This window comes from Amaranthus tricolor, chromosome 4, assembly GCF_026212465.1.
Source record: "Amaranthus tricolor cultivar Red isolate AtriRed21 chromosome 4, ASM2621246v1, whole genome shotgun sequence".
In the NCBI taxonomy this organism is placed as follows: Eukaryota; Viridiplantae; Streptophyta; class Magnoliopsida; order Caryophyllales; family Amaranthaceae; genus Amaranthus; species Amaranthus tricolor.
The window spans coordinates 387,684-407,020 of record NC_080050.1 but is presented as its reverse complement, the minus strand read 5'-3'; the positions used below and the strand labels follow the sequence as shown (position 1 = coordinate 407,020).

At 36.2% G+C, this 19,337-nt stretch overlaps 1 protein-coding gene across 2 annotated transcripts; it reads left to right on the top strand.

Annotated features, from left to right (window-relative positions):
• Positions 1 to 182: 182 nt before the first annotated feature.
• On the top strand, positions 183 to 18,975 carry LOC130811312 (mediator of RNA polymerase II transcription subunit 12). Of its 2 annotated transcripts, XM_057677568.1 has the most exons (13): positions 183 to 625; positions 715 to 901; positions 2,196 to 2,255; positions 2,622 to 2,727; positions 3,093 to 3,161; positions 3,253 to 3,306; positions 3,429 to 3,536; positions 7,421 to 7,570; positions 8,051 to 8,398; positions 8,518 to 10,865; positions 11,306 to 13,918; positions 15,299 to 15,623; positions 17,500 to 18,975. In XM_057677568.1, exons 2-13 carry the CDS (start codon positions 768 to 770, stop codon positions 17,950 to 17,952), a joined length of 6,768 nt encoding a protein of 2,255 aa, XP_057533551.1. In that variant the 5' UTR covers positions 183 to 625; positions 715 to 767; the 3' UTR covers positions 17,953 to 18,975. The 2 variants fall into 2 exon arrangements, with proteins under 2 accessions (XP_057533551.1, XP_057533552.1); XM_057677569.1 differs by lacking the exon at positions 17,500 to 18,975 and having other exon boundaries at positions 189 to 625; positions 15,277 to 15,416.
• Positions 18,976 to 19,337: the final 362 nt, after the last annotated feature.

The following is a 19,337-nucleotide window of genomic DNA, read 5'->3' as shown; positions in this document are numbered from 1 at the left end:
AAGTAACTGAATCTTGTTTCAATTGTAGAACAAATACTATTTTTTTTGATAATGATCTAGTTCGATTCTCATTTAATTTTTTCGCAATTCAGTAATTGAAAAAAAAAATTAAATAAGAGTATAATTAAGTATTAATATTTAATATTTATATACATTTATTATGAACCTTCCCACCTAGGTTACGAATTTAGACAGAAAAAATATCAAGTCACTCCATCAAAGACTAGAGAGTAGAGAGTTTACAAAAGAAAATAGAAAAAAAAGGAAAATCCCTTGATTTTACCTTTCTCTCTTTTTCGTCTCCGTCTCGACAATTTCAATTATTTCTCTCCTCCGCAATCTTCCCTTTTCCCGTGCTTGTCGTTGATTTCAAAAACCCAAAATTTTCTTGTTCATAATCACAGTCAATTTTCCCTATCGGGATTCATTTGATTCAGCATCTTTGAACTTATCGACGAAAAATCAAGTAACTTAAAACCCTAATTTTTTCGATTGTTGGGTTACTCACTTGATCTTCATGTTTGGAAACCCTAATTTTACCTAGGGTTTCTGATTCGGGAATTTTTTAGTGTTGGGGGATTAGGGTTTAGGATTTCAGCTGGAATTTCTGTTTTATTGGATTCAGGTGAATTGATTTTGTCAAGGTTTAATCTTTTTTGCTAAAGTATGTATTTTTTTTTGCGTTTTAATTTTTTTTTTTGGATGGAGTTGCAGAAATAATAGTTAGGTGAATGGTGGACGCAGTATGCTGCTGATAGTTTGGAGAAATGCACCGTTATCATGCTGGTAGTTGCGCTAGTGCTGTTAATAACAACACTGCTCTTGGAGGTGTTTCCAGCAGAGACTCGAGTGTTCGAAGTGATTCGTCATCGTTGTCTTCGAATTTCTCTGTAAACTCGAGGTATATTGCATATTCTTTGCATTTGAATTTATGATGAATGCTGAAGTCATCACCCTTACCCTCGAAAAGAGCGAATCTTTGATTGTTGCTAGTGGAAATGTTTTCTCGTCTCTTTGCTATTTGGAGATCATTGAACTTAGATTTGCTTGGTAGTCTTTTGGATGTACAATATTTAAAAGTATTGATTGATTGCTCTAGAATTGCAAAGTTTGCGTGTAGCTATGTTGGAAAGTTGATGGCCACTTTACTAGTCAGATTTCGTGAGATTAATCTTGAGTTGGTTGTGGTCTGATTTTGAGGTCTGGCAATGGAATATGTGGTTGGTGCACCAAGTTCTAAGACTATTAGCTATGTATTATGGATATTTTGGATGTGCTCGTCTGGTGTGTTTTTTGAGAAGCATTCCAGTAATGGCTGTGTACTTCGGGTGTTGTTAAGGTAGAATGCAGATTTAGGTTTAGATTGAGCTTTCTCGCTTTAAAAATAGGAGAATTTTTCTGTTAATGAACTCCACTAGTATCCAAGATTAATATTGAACTTCATTCAACAGTACCTAGATGATTCCAAAAAAATTTTAAGAATCGTTTGTGTTAGAGAGGTGGTTGGTGTTGACTTGCCGTGGACACTACTCTAGTTGTTTGGTGTTCAACTTTGTCATTTTCCCGTTCTAGGTCTAGGGTTGAGAAGGGCCTGTCATGTTTGATATTAATTGATGTGCTAGTTCGTAGTCTCGCGTTGTGTCCCATCTTTCCATAAGTTATTATGGTAAATTTGTTCCGAGGCATTTCTTTATCTTTTTCTTGTCCTCCATATGTTGTTGCCTTTGCATTTTGGGTGAAGTTGAGCTAGCAGGCTATGCCCTACGTCAGATTGTGCTTTGATTTAAAGATTTCCTGATTTTTTATTTAGTACCCTAATGACTTAAGATGTACTTGTGCCTGTCTATGCTTTTGATATATTTCATGGCTTGTATTTATTGAATAGCTTTAGCTTTTAAGTCACAATGAGGCATTTGTGACTTGGGGACATTACATAAATAGGGTCTGTTCTTTTCCAATAAGATGAAAAGCCTCTGATTGTTTCCAAACTGCTGAACTCCGTCAAGTTAGAATGTGCTTCATCTTTGGCTTGATTTATTTTTAATGTGAAGATCTCGCTTATTTTAAACTTATAATTTATTGTTTTTAGATTAAAAAAAAAAAATTTCTCAATCAGACATTGTTTTCTGTTGGAGTTTACATTTTTTGATTTAATATTAGCTACAAATAACTTTTTTTTTATTTAAATTTTACAGGCGGGTTCCACCACTTGCTCCATACAGATTGAAGTGTGAGAAAGAGCCACTCAATTCTCGGTAAATTTTCTTTTCCCTTTTAGTTTGATGATTTTGTTTGATTTGGAAATGTTTGATTTGATTGGTAGTTGGAGCTGGATTTGGTACTTTTTCCTTGCTGCTTCTGCACGCTTTACTTATTCAGGCTTTTTGAGCTTTATGTTGTGCTTCTATCAAATATTGGTTTATCTATTAAAGAGTAATGAATATTATGAATTTTGGATCAAAGAGGACTTTAGAGGTTGACAAAAGTTATTCATTAGCTGCTTCTATATTGATGATTTTCTCCATCCCTTTTCTTTATCATCTCTAAAGTCACATTGTAAATTTATGGATGCTTTCTTTTTTTTTTTAAAAATATTTTGCTTTGTTCATGTTTTTCTTTAGCCTCGGCCCACCAGACTTCCATCCTCAAAATTTTAATTGCTTGGAAGAGACTCTAACCAAGGAGTATGTGCAATCTGGATACAGAGAAACTGTCGAGGGACTTGAGGTAACAACCACCTAATTTTTTTTTCCTCTTTTGCTCCTACTGTTCTCTCTTTAATTCTTGCCTATTCGTTAGTCCTATTCAATTAACCCCATTTTGCTTTTTAGTATGTCCTATTGAATTTGTCTTATTTTTATCTTTTGATATGAATCCACCTCTATTACTTTCTATATTCTGTCTCTTATTTCTACTGTTTGATAGTGCTACTTAACTCATTGTATTTGTGCTAGATAGCTATTTTTCTTGAACTTGTGAGTTAAAGTAAACAAATGTTTTTCCTGTTACTTGGACTTAGTGGTTTGTTGCTTGTTCTTGAGGGACAGGTTTACTCTATTTTCTTATGACAACTTTTTCGTTACCTGCTACAGGAAGCTAAAGAGATCTCGGTCACACAAATTAATAATTTTTCAAAGCCTGTTGTACTTAAATGCAAAGAGGTAAGCGCTTCTTTATGTAGTTTTTTTTTTTAAATTAGGGAAGAGGAGGGCTGTTTGCAGGGGTTGGTTACTTACTTACTACTTATTGCAGGCCATTAGAAAACGTCTTAGAGCTATTAATGAGTCTCGTGCTCAGAAGCGTAAGGTAATTGTATTTTAATTTCAGCTTTTATAGTTGCTTTTTGCTGCTTTATAAATGGTTTTCTGAGCTATTTCTGGTTATATGTTTTGATGAAAACTTATTGTATTCTTTGGTAAACTTTACAGGCTGGCCAAGTTTATGGGGAACCACTTTCTGGTACCTTGTTGAGTAAGCCTGGTGTTTTTCCAGAGCAGAAGTCTTATGGTGAAGACTTCAAGAAGAGGTGGATTGAGGTGTGTCTGAAGAATGCCCTCATTGATTTTACTCATTGATTTTATTTGCTTTTAAGTATTGATTCTATTAGTGTGTGGTGAATGTAAGGGGGTCTGATACTGGTTACTACACCTAGTTCACTTTGTATATTGATTTTCGCATTTTACCCATAAAATTGTGATGATGTTTGGTTCGTGCAATATTGTCAGTTAGTTTATGGTATACGTGAAATTGATACCTGTCAGTATTTTGGTTTATATGACTTCCTTTCCTTATCCCCTATTTAGTTTTCTTTTGCACTTACTACGTCATTTCATGAATTTCTTCCCTCTCTATACCTTCCCTCTTCTCCCCACCGAAAAAAGAAAAAGTTTGTTCCATCCTGTTTAATCTTTAGTGTCAATAAAACTACTACTTGGAAGGGCTCATGCTGCTCGTGTGTAGTTACCTCTTGAGCAATCTTTTTACACCGCCAAATCACAAAAACGTGAACCATATTCCCTCGTCTCTTGTTGGACCTTGTCTCATACTCCATTAAGCTTGCCTTAGTTGTCTCCACCACATTTTTTCCCCCAGATAGAAATGGATAAGCATACTTAGGCATTATTCTTGAAATATATTATGAGATATCAAGATAGAGAGAATAAATAGGAAATTAGTTTATGGTATTTTTTAAATATTGGGCCTAGTAGGTTGTTATAGAATAAACAAGAGAACTCACCCAAAAGACTAGCCTAGTAGGTGAGAGTCCAATTACTCTATAAACCCCACATTATTTTCCCATACAACTAATGTGGGACAAAGTTCCATAAACTTGTAATGACCTCTAATCCATTTCATTACACAGTTTAGGTAAGTGCATGGTGTAAAATAAGGCCACATCATATTATATTATATCCTTTTGACATAGTAGCTTCCAAATTTACCAAATAGACACTATTGCATCGTAAAGGTGTACATAAACTGCCTTTTTAGGCCGATTCAAGCAATATCTAATGGTCTTAGCTTATATTTGGCAGCAACTATACACGACACCAGACCCTTACCTTGATTGAATTTAAAACGACATTTTTAAATAATAGGTAAGGTTGGTTGTGGATATGATAGATTCGGGTTCGATATGAAACTACTGCTGCCAACCAATGGCCTCCACGCGGCCTTCAAAACTACCTTATCATTAATAATCACCTTGTCTTTGGCAAATCCATAATGAGAAAATCAACCAGAAAACTAAAAAGCCTGCATAATTGAGGCTTCCTTGCTTGTTGAAATTGGACATCTTACTCAACTAATATTAACCTTTAGATGATCAGAACCAACCACTGAAGTTCTGGATCTAATATTTTCATGATTAAAAAAGCTAACTTGTTGCGATGGTGGCAGCAGTAGGCTGTAGCACACAATTGATGGTGGAAGTTCAAATTGACGGTGGCTTAAAGGAAGAAAATGGGTGGGGTAGAAACCTCGTTTTTGTCTTTTGGTCGTGATTGAATATGAGAAGTGTTCAACAATGGGAGCAAGCGAGATGGTGAGGAGTTTGTAACTCTAACTCTAACCAAACTCAACTTCAACAATGCTATGCTAGAGCCTTATCCCAAAAGATTGGGTTGGCTACATTAACAAATATATCAGTTTCAGTGATTGTGTACATCAACTCTAACTAAACTGAAGAATAATTTTAGGAGTTGAAAGTACTCTTCTTTCATACCCTTGTCTTGATTTTACTACATTCTGGTATCTAAGCCAAACAGCCCTTTAAAGGCCTTTGTCTTTTCCCACACAACTTTACTTTTTATTTTTACTTGACAAAGAAGCAAAACACAGAAAAGATTGATTTTGGACCAATGTTTTGAAAAACATTAAACAAAGTCAAATTAAATGTCTCTAAAGATTGTATTGAACAAACCCTCCAAGGATTAAAATCGACCGGCTAGCAAACGGTGAAGTTGAATTCTTATTCATACCAAAGTGAATTCCAAAATTTGTGTTTCTATATAAGTCAGAGTCATTTAGGAAAACACAAATCAAATTTGGCCAATTATTTTTTTGATCTATGCACATGTACAGATTTTATCTTTTTCGAAACTTTCTTTCTTATATGGTGAACGTATAATTACATGTACTTGATATTTTGCCAAGATTAAGTGCTCTTGATTGGTAAATATATTTTTTTTCCTTGATGAGTGGGTACTTCTGTTTAGACTTTAGACCATCATTTGATGGTCCAAAATATGGAAGAATATGCACTTTGTTGAATTGAGTACTTCATTGTTCACACTGCTATTGTAGTTGCCTGTTGAGTTCCACTTGGGTTGGGTAGTATTTGTTTCTTCATATGGATTGGTCGGCTTAGTATTGTCTGGGATGTGTGAATGTATTCTGATTAGCACTGTTTTATTACCGTTGGTTTATGTGAAGTGTAGAATTTGGCATTGAATATTCTTCAAAGAAAAGAGTGCATGAATGCATGCTATTCCCTTTTTGGGATCTAAGCCACTTGCCAGTAGCCACATACTGTTTTTTTAGATGAGTGATGTGTGAGATCATATTCCTGCTATCAGATGTCAAAAGTATGGTCTGTTATTAAGTTATCCATATAATATGCTCTTTATTTGGTAATTGACTGTATCATTGTGAGACCTTTTTCTGTGATGTCTAGCTTCTGTTTCTGTGTAAATTCCGGCTTCTCTAATTGAGAATTATTTCTAGTGCTTCGGCTGGACCCTGTAATTTTTGATTTCTTATTATTTAAAAATAATTGATGGTGCATTTGGACTTTCAATCTGTCTTTTTTTGTGCCGAAAAAGAACCTAGCACTTATTTGATTTGTGTGAAGAGTAACAGATGGATGCATATCTTGTTAGATTAGGAGAAGTTGAATTATTTATGATGTATAATTTTTTTGTAAAAATCCTCCATTGTAATGTGTGCTGTGTCCAGAAAACTAACTTCACATACTTCATTTACTGTTTGGTGGCATTTCTACTGTAATTATAGGTTATGGGACTCTATTTCTCTAACCCCTAAAGGTATTGATAGCAATATGACTCTGGTATATACCACTCCTTGAACCATTACACACCCTTCTAGAGCTACTCAACCACACATGGAAGAATTTTATATGCTTTGTGTCTGGTATCACTCTTGAAACAGGGTTTAATTTAGAAGCTTTTCTCAATAACACAGTCTTCGTGATGATTTTAATTCTGCGATAGTATGTTTAAAGCACTCACAAAGACATTAATCACACAGTACTCGATTAATTATTTATTAGTCCTACTATGACTATTAAAACTATCCTAATCTGAGTAAGAGTTTAATACCTATAATCCTAATCTCATTTTGATTCCGACATGTAATAATCACAGTAGGAATCTAACATGTCTTAATCCTACTAGGGTTTGGATTGTAAATTGAAACTTAACAAGAATAATGTAAATTCGACCATTTTTAGGATGTAGGAAGAACATGAAACCTACTAAAGCAAGAATTCCAAAATAATAAAAATAATTTAAACTCTTACATAACATAAGCAAGTAACCTTAGCTAGTAGCCTGATGCTACATGATGGTCTTAAGCTAATGTTCTTGTGTAGGAATCTTGAGTTGACACCTGTGGATAAATCTTAACTTTGAATGGAGTCTCTTAGATATGCTTTCAGATATGCATCATCTACAATGAAAAGCTTACATTGTCTGATATTATCATATTTTCATCAATTTCTTTGTATGCATTTATCGCGACAGTGATAGAGTTTACATATATGACCTGAGTAGCGGTTAAAATATACTTTAATTTTGAAAGAGTCGTTTAGTTTTTTCTGCTGTTATTTAATTTCCTTATCAATTGACTGTATTTGTTGTATATGTGCTTTAACTATTCCTGTTTTGGTTTGGATTTTCAGGGCTTATCTCAATACCACAAAAGTCTTCGGTCTCTTGTTGATCATGTTCCTTATGGCTATAGGAAGAAGTTTTTATTTGATGTTCTTATCAGAAACAATGTTCCCTTGCTTAGAGCAACATGGTTTATTAAAATCAACTATCTCAACCAGGTAGTCAACTACCCTTTTTCTGCCAAATTAAAGAAAAATAAAAAAAAATCAATTATATGTTAAGATTTTCTTGGATTATGTGAATATTTGTGTCCAAGGATCTTATGGCAATTACTTACTATATTTTAGCTCCGGAAAATCAGATTGATTGAAGTTTGTTTGCTCTAGATTTGATTTCTGATATTAATAGTCCGTATATCTTTGTCACATTTTTTCTGTGTGATGCTCGACCAAATGGAGATGTCTATTTTCGGATTGCTCTATAGTATATGCTTATTTTCTCATGCAAGTATAACCTGTACGGAAAATTCTAATTGTCCTTTTGTTCTTCTATTGAGCTGAAAATTCCCCTTTTCAACTTGCCAAGTGTACGTGTAAATGCTTTCTGGTCGGAGTCTTTGCCATCAGCTGTTGTCAATTTGATTACATTCTGATCATCTGATATCTTTTGGCGAATTTTGTAACATTTAAAATTTGCAGATTAAGCCAGGATCTTCCAGTGTCTCTTCCGGATCTCCTGACAAAACTCAGTTGTCTCGTACTGAGATTTGGACAAAGGATATCACTGATTATTTGCAGTGTCTTCTGGATGAGCTTTTCTCAAAAGGTAACTCTCATTCTGTTCCACCAAATCGAGATCGATCACAGCAAATGTTATACACTTCATCAATGCAACAAAAGTGTGATCCAGCTTCACTGCCCATGGATTCTGGGGAGCCATCATTGCATTTTAAGTGGTGGTATGTGGTGCGCCTTCTTAATTGGCACCATGCTGAAGGACTTGTTCTTCCTTCTCAAGTGATTGACTGGGTCTTTCTGCAGTTTCAGGTACTGATTTTTTTTGATAAATAATCTCTCTGACAAGTGTTTGTAATTTAGTGAAAATTAAAATTTCTTATTGGATACCTATTAAATAATTGAACCATATCCTTTTGTCACCACTGTAGGATAAGGATTTGCTTCAGGTTATGCAGTTTCTGCTCCCAATCATATACGGACTACTAGAAACCCTAACTTCATGTCAGAGTTATGTGCGTAAACTTGTGGACATCACTCTGCGTTTTCTCAAGGAACCTTCCATGAGTGGTTCTGATCTTGTCAATAATCCTAGGAGAGCATATACTTGTTCTGCTCTTGTTGAGATGCTTCAATACCTCATACTGTCTGTGCCGGATACATTTGTTGGTCTGGATTGCTTTCCTTCGCCTCACCTGTTGATGTTCAAAGAAAGTGATGGATCATTTCTTTCTAGGTTACCTGTAGATGAACACCTGAAGACTAATCCTGAAGAAGTTTCCCATGCTCCAAGAGACAAGTATTCTGATGCTAAATATCCACCATCATGGTTTAGACGTGTAGTTTCATCAATTCAGAAACGAGCTACTTATCTGGCAAAGGCTGCAAGCCCTGGTTTTTCTGGACAGAATGTTGCTAAAGTTGTGCAGGTGTTGGATAAAGCTCTTGTGCAAGGAGAGGTTGGAGAGGCGTACGTGTTACTGTTTGAAGGTCTGTCTGATTCCTCTGTGCATGAAGGTTGGATTGCAGAAGTAAGCCCATGCTTAAGATCATCATTGAAGGAGATGCAATTTGTTAGCTCTTCATTAATTCATTCTGTATTTCTTCTCTGCGAATGGTGTACTTGTGAATTTAGAGATTTCAGAAGTTCACCCATACATGATGTAAGGTTTACCGGAAGAAAAGATTTTTCTCAACTTTATGTTGCTGTTAGGCTAATGAAACTGAAAATGAGGGAAATACAAAGATCATATCAGGGTAGTAAAGCTTCTGATAAAAGGGTAGGTGGACTATCTTTTGACAGAAAAATCAATTGGAGAAAGCTAGAAAAGAATTGCGTAGAAACATCAGATTTTTTTGAAAGCCCTGGCCCCTTGCATGATATTGTAGTATGCTGGATGGATCAACATGAAGCACAAAAAGGTGAGGGTTCTAAGCGTGTCCAGTTACTTCTCATTGAACTCACTCGGTTTGGAATTTTCTCTCCATTGGCATATGCAAGGCAGTTACTTGTTAGTGGGATCATGGACAAAAATGGCCCTGTTGCTGATCCAGACAGACGGAGGAGGCATTGCATGATCTTGAAACAACTTTCTGTTTCCTGTATGCATGATGTTTTTGATGAATCACAAAGTGCTGACAGATCACTCCTGTTGGAAGCAATTCATATCTACTCTAATGAAAGGCGTCTTCTTCTTCGTGGAATACTTCGCGATGAGCATACACAAAAAAAGAATGCTAATGTTGCACCCAAGATGAAGAGAAAGCGCTCTGATTCTCAAAGGGATCATGCTTCATCTCCTTCCGTATATCAGTTGAAAACATTGCAGTCATTGTCTGATGTGTCTCAAAACAAAAGTAAGAAAAATGATCCGAACCTCGAAGAATTGAAACTCTCTATTCTAGATGTCTTGCTCCTGCCAAAATCTGCTGCCAATGTCGTAGCAGATGAATCTCAAGTGAGTCTGAAAAGGTCCGCTGGGCTCATTACTAGCAAGCTAGATATTTCTGAAGGAACTCCTGGTTGTGAAGAATGTCGAAGGATGAAACGACAGAAGTTGGATGAAGATAAATATTCATTCCTTCAAGGTTCCTCATCAAATGTTATAGATGAAGATAATTGGTGGGCCAGAAAAGAGCCAAAATCTCTGGATTCTTTGAAAGTAGATCGACCGATTAAGCTAAGCAAACAGACGATAAGAAGTAGACTGAAGTCTGTGCGTAAAACACAAAGCCTTGCCCAACTTGCTGCTTCAAGAATTGAGGGGAGTCAGGGAGCATCTACGAGCCATGTTTGTGATAATAAGGTAGGATGTGCTCACCATGGGCCAGTTCCAGAAGGGGATGTGCTTAAATCTGCTGATGGGAGCAGAGCTACAAATGTTGCAGATATTGTTTTAATTGGAAAGATGTTGAAGCGACTGAAGTTTGCAGAAAAGAGGAGCATATCTGCTTGGCTAATTAGTTATGTGAAGCAGATTGTTGAAGAAACGGAAAGAGTGTCTGTCAAGGGTGCCCAGCTGCATAGACCTTTATCTGGTGTTGATGAAAAGAGCTCTGCAAGGTGGAAGCTTGGTGAGGATGAATTGTCTGTCATACTTTATTTGATGGACATGTGTTGTGAAGTACCCTCAGCAATCAGATTTCTTATTTGGCTGTTTCCTAAGGCTCTTGGTAATTTAAATACCCCTGGTGGGAGGAGTATGCTGATGTTGCCAAGGAATGTGGAAAGCCATGCATGTGAAGTGAAGGAGCCATTTCTCTTATCAGCTATTCGAAGGTCTGTAAAGTAAAACTATGTTTGTGGATCTGTTGTGCTTGATAATTATGCATGGGTGTTCAGTTTTTTTTTTTCTTTGTTTTTTCATTTGACTATTGTCCAATTTTTAAACACTCACTAGTTTTTTTGTTCGATCAAATGTGCCTCTAGTTTGTGATATGATTTTTTCACTTATGCTCTTCTCTTCTTATTAACTATCTAGAATTTCATTAAATTCTGCTGCACCTGATAATTGAATTTGAGTAGTATTTGTGTCGAACTTGCGTGATTAGATTTACATCAACTTTTGTTATGTATTCTTGATGATATTTGTTAGTCTCTTTTTTCTGCTGGTTCATGTTGTTTGGATGCTATTTCCCTCTGGTGAAAATGAAGGAGGAATGTTGCTAGAAATTTAAATGTTTGAAATTTTTACGAAGCTTTTTTCTTTTGTGCCTTAGGTACGAGAACATTATTGCTGCAGTTGATCTGGTTCCTCAAATCTTGTCGAGTGCAATGCATCGTGCTGCAACTGTTTTGGCCTCCAATGGAAGGCTTTTAGGTTCACCAACATTCTTATATGCTAGGTATTTGCTGAAGAAGTATGGCAATGTGAACAGTGTGATAGAATGGGAGAAAACTTTCAAGGTAACATGCGACCAGAGGCTTGTTTCTGAACTTGAATCTAGTAAATTGCAAAATGGAGAATATGGCTTCACTTTTGCTGTTCCAGCTGGTGTTGATGATCTTGATGATTTTATTCGGCAAAAAATAGGCAGCAATCGATTGTCTAGAACTGGTATGAATATGAGGGAAATTGTGCAAAGATTTGTTGATGACGCAGTTCAAGTTCTTTTTGGCAAAGAAAGAAAACTTTTTGGGCCTGGTGCTCAGAAGAATGCTGGAATAGATAAATGGGACGAGGGTTATCAAATAGCTCAGCAAATTATTAGTAAGCTAATGGAATCCATTAGGCTGACAGGTGGTGCTGCTCAAGAAGGGGACCCATCTTTGGTGTCTTCTGCTGTTTCTGCAATTGTTGGCAATGTTGGGCTTGCTATTGCGAAAATGCCTGATTTCACAGCAGTCAGTAACTATTCTAACATTCCAGCTCCAACCGGGTCACTGAGTTTCGCTCGTCGAGTTCTGCGGATACATATAAATTGTTTGTGCCTACTCAAGGAAGCTCTTGGTGAGAGGCATAGCCGTGCATTCGAGATAGCCCTTGCAACTGAGGCCACTTCAGCCCTTGCTGGAGTTCTCTCTCCAAGTAAAGGTGCTCGAGGTCAATATCAGATGTCACCTGATACTCACGAGTCGGCTATGAATGTGTCAAATGATGTGCCAAATAATTCTGCAAAAGTTGCTGTTGGAAGGGCAACAAAGATTGCTGCCGCTGTGTCAGCTCTAATCATTGGGGCAATTATTCATGGGGTCTCTAGTTTGGAGAGAATGGTAACAGTCTTTAGACTTAGAGAAAGTTTAGACTTGGTACATTTTGTGAGGAGTTCTAGATCCCACTCCAATGGAAATGCTAGATCTTCTGGGGCCCAAAAGATGGAAACTACGCTTGAAGTTTATATTCATTGGTTTAGGCTACTTGTTGGGAATTGTAGAACAGTTTCTGATGGTGTTATAGTAGACCTTCTTGGTGAACCCTCTCTGTTGGCTCTTTCTAGAATGCAGCGGACACTTCCTATTAACTTGGTGTTACCTCCAGCTTATTCACTGTTTGCCTTTATGGTCTGGAGGCCTTTTATCTTCAGTATCTCCACAGGAAGTCGCGAGGAGATTCCCCAGTTGCTGCAATCTTTATCATTAGCTATAAGTGATGCAATAAAACATATGCCTTTTCGAGATATTTGTCTGAGAGATACTCATGGTTTCTTTGATCTTGTTACTTCTGATGCTACAGATGCCGAGTTTGCAGCCATTTTAGAGTTGAATGGCTCCGATAAACATTTAAAGGCTAAAGCGTTTATCCCTCTGCGTGCCAGGCTTTTTCTTAATGCGTTAGTTGACTGTAAATTGCCACATTCTTTGTCTTTACAGGATGATGGTGGCCGATTGTCTGGGGCTAATGAGCTTAAGGTTCAATTTGGGGAAAGTGAAACTAAGATTTCAGACAGGCTTGTACGTGCATTGGATACCTTACAACCTGCTAAATTTCATTGGCAGTGGGTGGAGCTTAGGCTTTTTCTTAGTGAGCTAATCCTCATTACTAAACTTGATTCTAGTGATAAACAATCAATTGCGGAGGTCATCCGCTCCCTTCCGCCTAATTCTGACAAGGGTGGTTCTCAGGAGAATGAGAATAGCTTCATTCCGATTGTTCTTACTAGGTTATTGGCAAGACCAGATGCTGCTCCCTTACTTTCAGAAGTAGTGCACCTTTTTGGAAGATCATTGGAGGATTCAATGTTGTTATATGTTAGGTGGTTCTTAGAAGGATCGGATGTGCTTTTTGGAAGGAAATCTATTAGGCAGCGGCTTGTGAACTTTGCAGAAAGTAAGAGCTTTTCTACCAAGGCTCAATTCTCAAAACCTTGGGGCTGGTGTAATTCTAGTTCTGATGCTTTAGGATCTAGGGGAGATAAAAGGAGATTTGAAACTCCATCTGTTGAAGAAGGTGAAGTTGTTGAAGATGATTTCAAAAGACATGGTAAAGGTGGTTCGAAGATGTCGGATCATGAAGGTCTCAACACAAGCCAGCAGTTTGTGACAGAGAGAGCTCTTGTTGAGTTAGTTCTTCCTTGCATCGATCAAAGTTCTGATGATTCTCGCATTAGGTTTGCAAGTGAACTGATTAAGCAGATGAATAATATTGAGCAACAAATCAGTGGGGTTATTTCTGGATCCGGTAAACAGACAGGATCATCTCCTTCTGGATCTGAAATCTCTACTAATAAGGCTAGTGGTAGAAAAAGCATGAAAGGAAGTAGCCCTGGCTTACACCGGAGAACAACAACTGTAGCTGCTGATTCAAGTCCATCCTCACCTGCCGCTCTGCGGGCATCTGTATCATTACGGCTGCAGCTCCTTGTGAGATTGCTTCCTACTATTTGTGCTGATGGGTAAATGTCCTTATTCGTTTTTCCTTTTTACTTGCTCTTAAACTTATAACCTACCTTATATCTTGTTGGGACTTGGGACTTGTTTTTCTCAATTATGTGTTCTTGATTTATTACTGTTACTTTAGATGATAGTTTTAGATTGTACCTGTAATTTGAAATGAGACCACTTTGTTACATAATGGAATCCTTGTAAAGGATTTCATTCTTTCCGAACCTTGAAATCCCATTCTGTGGAGTATATTTTGAAAAGCTCCATGAATTCTTTTACACTGTTTGGATAACAATTTTGGAAAGAAAAAAAGGGAGGGAAGGGCAAGGAAGGGAAGGGAAAAGAAGGAAAGAGAAATGGAAGGGAAATAACTTTTGTTTGTATAGGAGGGAATGGAAGGGAAAGAAAGAGAGATGAGAGTTTTCCCTTCAAGTCTTTCCAACCTTGGAGAGATTGGAACCTTAAAAATATCCATCAAATCCTTCCAACTATCTTCCCTCCAAATCCTTCGCTCCCATTTTGCTATCCAAACAAGAGATTCTTCCTCACTCTAAATCCCTCCCCTTCCTTTTCCTCCATTTTCTTCCATCCAAACACACCCTTAGTGTCTACTAACTTAGCCATTAGTTATTCGAGTGATGTTCTTCTAGGTGTATTTTAAGCTAAATTCTAAAGAATGGTGTAAATCTTATAATATTTTTAAAACGGATCTTTATCGACTATTTAGTTCATGTAATGATGGCTGCAAAGTGCATTTTAACTCTCACCAGATGATGCTTCTGGAAAACTGCGACAGTAATCGTAGTTGTGAACTCATCTGCCAATTAATGCTGTGATTTTATCCTCAAAAAGGAAGATCCCCTCCAATGCACATTCACTTAAGATTAGGATCATTATAGAATATTATGTTTACTTCCAGGAGGTATATATCAAATTATTGTCCATAATCCTCTAAATGTAGTCTACCAAAATCAAATTATTTGTCTTAATTTTTTCTTAGATTTGGAGCTCGTGTTTTGGGATAATAAGCTGATTATTTTGGGTAGAAGGATTTCACTAGAGGCAAGTTGTCACACTTTTTAGCTTGGTATTGACTTGCTATCATGATGTTATCTTCGGAGTTGAATTTTTCAACAAATGAATAATGGTCAACATATTTTAGTACTTCTGTTAAGTGGCCCTGATGAGTGTTATATATTCCTACTCTTGTTTGGAGCGGGGTTTTGTTTTTCCCCCTCTTTTTTGGAGAAAGTGTGAGTGCTTTAGTTAGGGTGAGTTGCATTTCAGGATGATTAGAGCTTGTTTAATGTCATAAGTGGTAATTTTGTTATAAGATTGAATATATATTTCCTTGTTTCTGTTTTCTCAGTTGGTCAAATTGAATTTGTTAGGGATCCCTCTGGTCGCAGTTCCAGATTCATGCTTGCATCAGTTATTCTCCGTCTTCTTGGAAGTAGGGTCGTCTATGGAGATATGGACTTTTCTCTCAACACTGGGCGAGGATCGCCGGTGACGGAGGCAGAGTTACAGATGGAAACCTGTGCTGAAGTTTCATTCGATTTATCAGGGAAGAACTTATTTGAGTGGTTGTTGCTAGTGTTACATGCACTACTAAGTAGTTCTCAAACTAGTTGGCTCAGAACAAAATCTTCATTCAAAGTTGCTCCAACTAAAGACTTTACTGGCTTTGACCGCGAGGCATTGGAGAACTTACAGGTTTTTACTTATTTATTTATTTATTTATTATATTGAAGTCTGATGTTTTATGGTGTCCATTGTAGCTTATATCCATTTTTTTTGGGCCTTTTTTTTCTATAAATCTTGCCAAGTCCCTTTTGTCATTTTTTATTTTAGTTTTATTTATAGTAAAAAAATACCTTTTGATTTTTAAAATGAAAATTTTTTTAGTTTTCTTGCAATAATTTATAAGGTAGTTGCCTTGAGGATTTTCGCCTTTTGAACAAATTATTGTGATCTTTGTGGACCGGGTATGGAAGGGTTCAGGGGTTGACTAAAGACGGGGACATGCTTGTACTGTATCGGTGGCCCACTGCAGCAGTTTTTTAGTTAAAAAATGTGCTTGTATTCATCAGGGGAAAATTCCTGTTTATGGTTGGTCGGGTTTGCTAGCATTCTTAAATTTCATTTTATTGGTATTGTTCAAAATGCAAGACATATGCAACAAGGTGATTTCGTGAGAAGATGAGAAGGATCTTTATAGGATTGCCAAAAAGACAAGCCTTTAGAATGGATTGCTGCAGAGTAAAGTGTGTTAAAGATAAACAACAAATATCTTTCTCCTAGATTGGGAAATCAAGATAGATGGAAAGAGTACATTGCTGAGTTATTCAAGGGATTTGAAAGAGGCTACAAAAGACACCTTGATTAAACGAATGGAAAAGAACACATGAATGAGACGAACTAACTTGGTAGAGCTGGTAGTAGTTTTGATTATAGTGAAGCAAAAAAGCAGTGACTGATGTTTCTTTTGTGGCATGAATTTGGCTTTCTTAGCTAACTTTGTTAATAAGATATGGAAAACAACCAAGATGTGAAGACTTGGAAATACTCAATATATTGTCACATGATATTTACTAATCTCCTTGCGAATCACAAATCAAAAAAAGCGAATTATGGTTGGTTTTGGGCTATTTCAGGGTCATGTTCAGCGTATCGCGAATTTGAAAAGCAAATTAACTGGTGAATCATGTTACACACTATTGCCTATTTACAAAAGAAAAAGTAAAAATCCATAAGGTTGTTGAACGACCTAGGAATAAAGCTTAGAGCTATACCATGAAGTTGTAGGTGCGGGTGCTAGATTACTGACTTAAAAGATGCACCCATTTCCAAAATGAATTTGGTTTTATGGTAAAATTATCTGCTATGGAAGATATTCATTTGATGATGCAGCAACTTTAGTTCTACAAGATTAAAAAAGGACTTTGTGCATGATTTCATTGACCTTAAATACTATGGAAAAGGGGCATATTGCAAAGTAGTTTAAGGAAAGTACTTTGGTGGTTTATAAAGAAAGTTATTCTACGCAAATATAACAATATAGTCCAAGATTATATCAAGCTTTTTGTGTGAGTTGTTTTCTATTTGCTGTAGTGATCTTAGATGACATCTCAAAGGCCTATCCAAATTGGAGTTCCTTGGTTAATATTATTCGATGATGACATCTTATAGTGGACAAAACCAGAGATGAGGTCAATTGTAAGCTAGACATGTGAATGAATTATATGGGTTTAAGCTTCTTCAAAATAAAACTACGTATGTGAATGTGGTTTTGGTTAGGAGGAACATAACAAAGGTTGAAGGTTGTAACTAAGGAGCTTAACAGAGTAAAGAGGGTTTAGCCAGAGATGTTTTTAAACTCTGAATAACATGAGTGAAAAATGACCGAAGAATTAAATTTTCAGGAGCATGACAATATATAAGATGTTTTTATTTGTTTGTTCTAATTTCTTTTCACCCCCCACCTATTAGGAACCACGAAAGACTGGTGGTTGATGTCTTTGCTTTTACATTATCTTTGTGTCTGTATACTGCAGGTCTAATTTCATATATTTCTTTCTACTGAGTGCAGATGGAGTTGGACCGGATGCAATTGCCTGATGCAGTACGGTGGCGTATTCAGGCAGCCATGCCAGTTCTTGCAGCTAATGCACGGACTGTTATATCTTGCCAACCTCCTCCTCTTTCATCTACCATTCTCGCTTCACTTCAATCCAGTTTCTCATTTCCATATAACCAAGCACACCTGTTGCCGAAGAATTCAGTGCCATCTATTCGTACTGCTACATCTGTTGCCACGCTGGGAAAATCAAAATCAGCTGCTTTACAACCAGATTTTGATTTAGAGGTTGACCCATGGATGCTTTTGGAAGATGGGGCTGGTTCATGCCCTTCGTCAAGCAACACTGCAGTAATGGGTGGTGGTGATCATGCTAACCTTAGAGCATCCAGTTGGCTGAAAGGCGCCGTCAGAGTGAGACGGACTGATCTCACATACATTGGTGCAGTGGATGATGATAGTTAATCCTATTTAACCTTGTAATTTGTTTGGTATCAGGATGAACCAATCCTTCAGAGAAGTATATCAATTATTCATACGGTGTTTTAAGAAGGTGATTCATCATTCTTCTTGCTGCCCTCTGCCATTTGCCTGAGGAGGGGGCAGTTGAATACAAAATACATCGTTACTTTCTGTTCTCGGGCCCAAAGATACGTAAAGCTGCATCCTAGATTCTTGTCTGTACCCAACATGGCCCGCTCACCTGAAGTCTGGTTCATCAATTAACCTTGATCACCACTGCCAGTAGCACGGGTTGGAGGCTTGTATATAATTAGATATAATGGTAACCTCAATCGGCTGAGCTGGTAAAATTTATGCTCTGTAGAGTCTTTGTAATTTTGAAATATGTTGCCCCATTCATGTTCTGTAATGCTTCGGCCCTCGAGTACATATATATATATATACATATATATACATATATATATATATATTTATATATATATATATATATATATATATATGTGTGTGTGTGTGTATCCCCAACCCGAAATTCTGGCTGGTTGCTATCCTTATTGTAAAATGTTGATGGGGAATGGATCAGGTGTTCTGTTTAGATTTGGAAGTTGGAACTCAGCATTGAAGAAATGCCATTGTAGATGATGTATCTGAATTTGGCTTTTTGCTTAACTTGTTATTGAAACAGAGTTAGCATTCACCACAGATATATCTGATCTCAAATAGCCTTCTTTTTTACTTGTTTCTTCAAGTTTCCTTTTTTTTTTTTTTTTTTTTTTTTTTTTTTTTTTTTTAATTAGTGGGTTATTTGGTGCATTGCTGTTTTACTATTCATTGGATAATCTTGTCAATGTGATGCTAAAAGTAAATGTAATTTTTTGTTTATTTGGTGAACAATTGTGAAATATATGAAAATATGTTCATTCCATAGAAGAGATTGGTGTTTGGTTTATTACAATTTAGTTTAAATTTATTCAGTTCGTTTTACATTGAATCAATTCAATTCAATACAATTTAGTTTTCTTCAACTCATCACTTTTAATTAACATTTTATTATTAATTCAAGGAAAAATCACTTAGAATAAACCAATCTTTTACTGATTTTCTTACAATAGTTCAACTAGGGTCACTTACTCAAGAATATTGTTAAAAATAAATTTAAAAATACTAAAAATTAAAAGTTAAAATAAAAAATAAACTTACTTGATTTCTCTTTTTAATTTTTTTAAATTTTTTTAATTTTTCAATAATTTAATTTTGTATTTACTTTAAAATTTTTTAAATGCAAAATAACTTGTTGTAAAGGTAAAAGTTTACATTGGTGCATTCTTAATCAACACCACTTATAATTGAGATTTTTCATCACATTAATCAAAAGTTGAGATTATTATAAA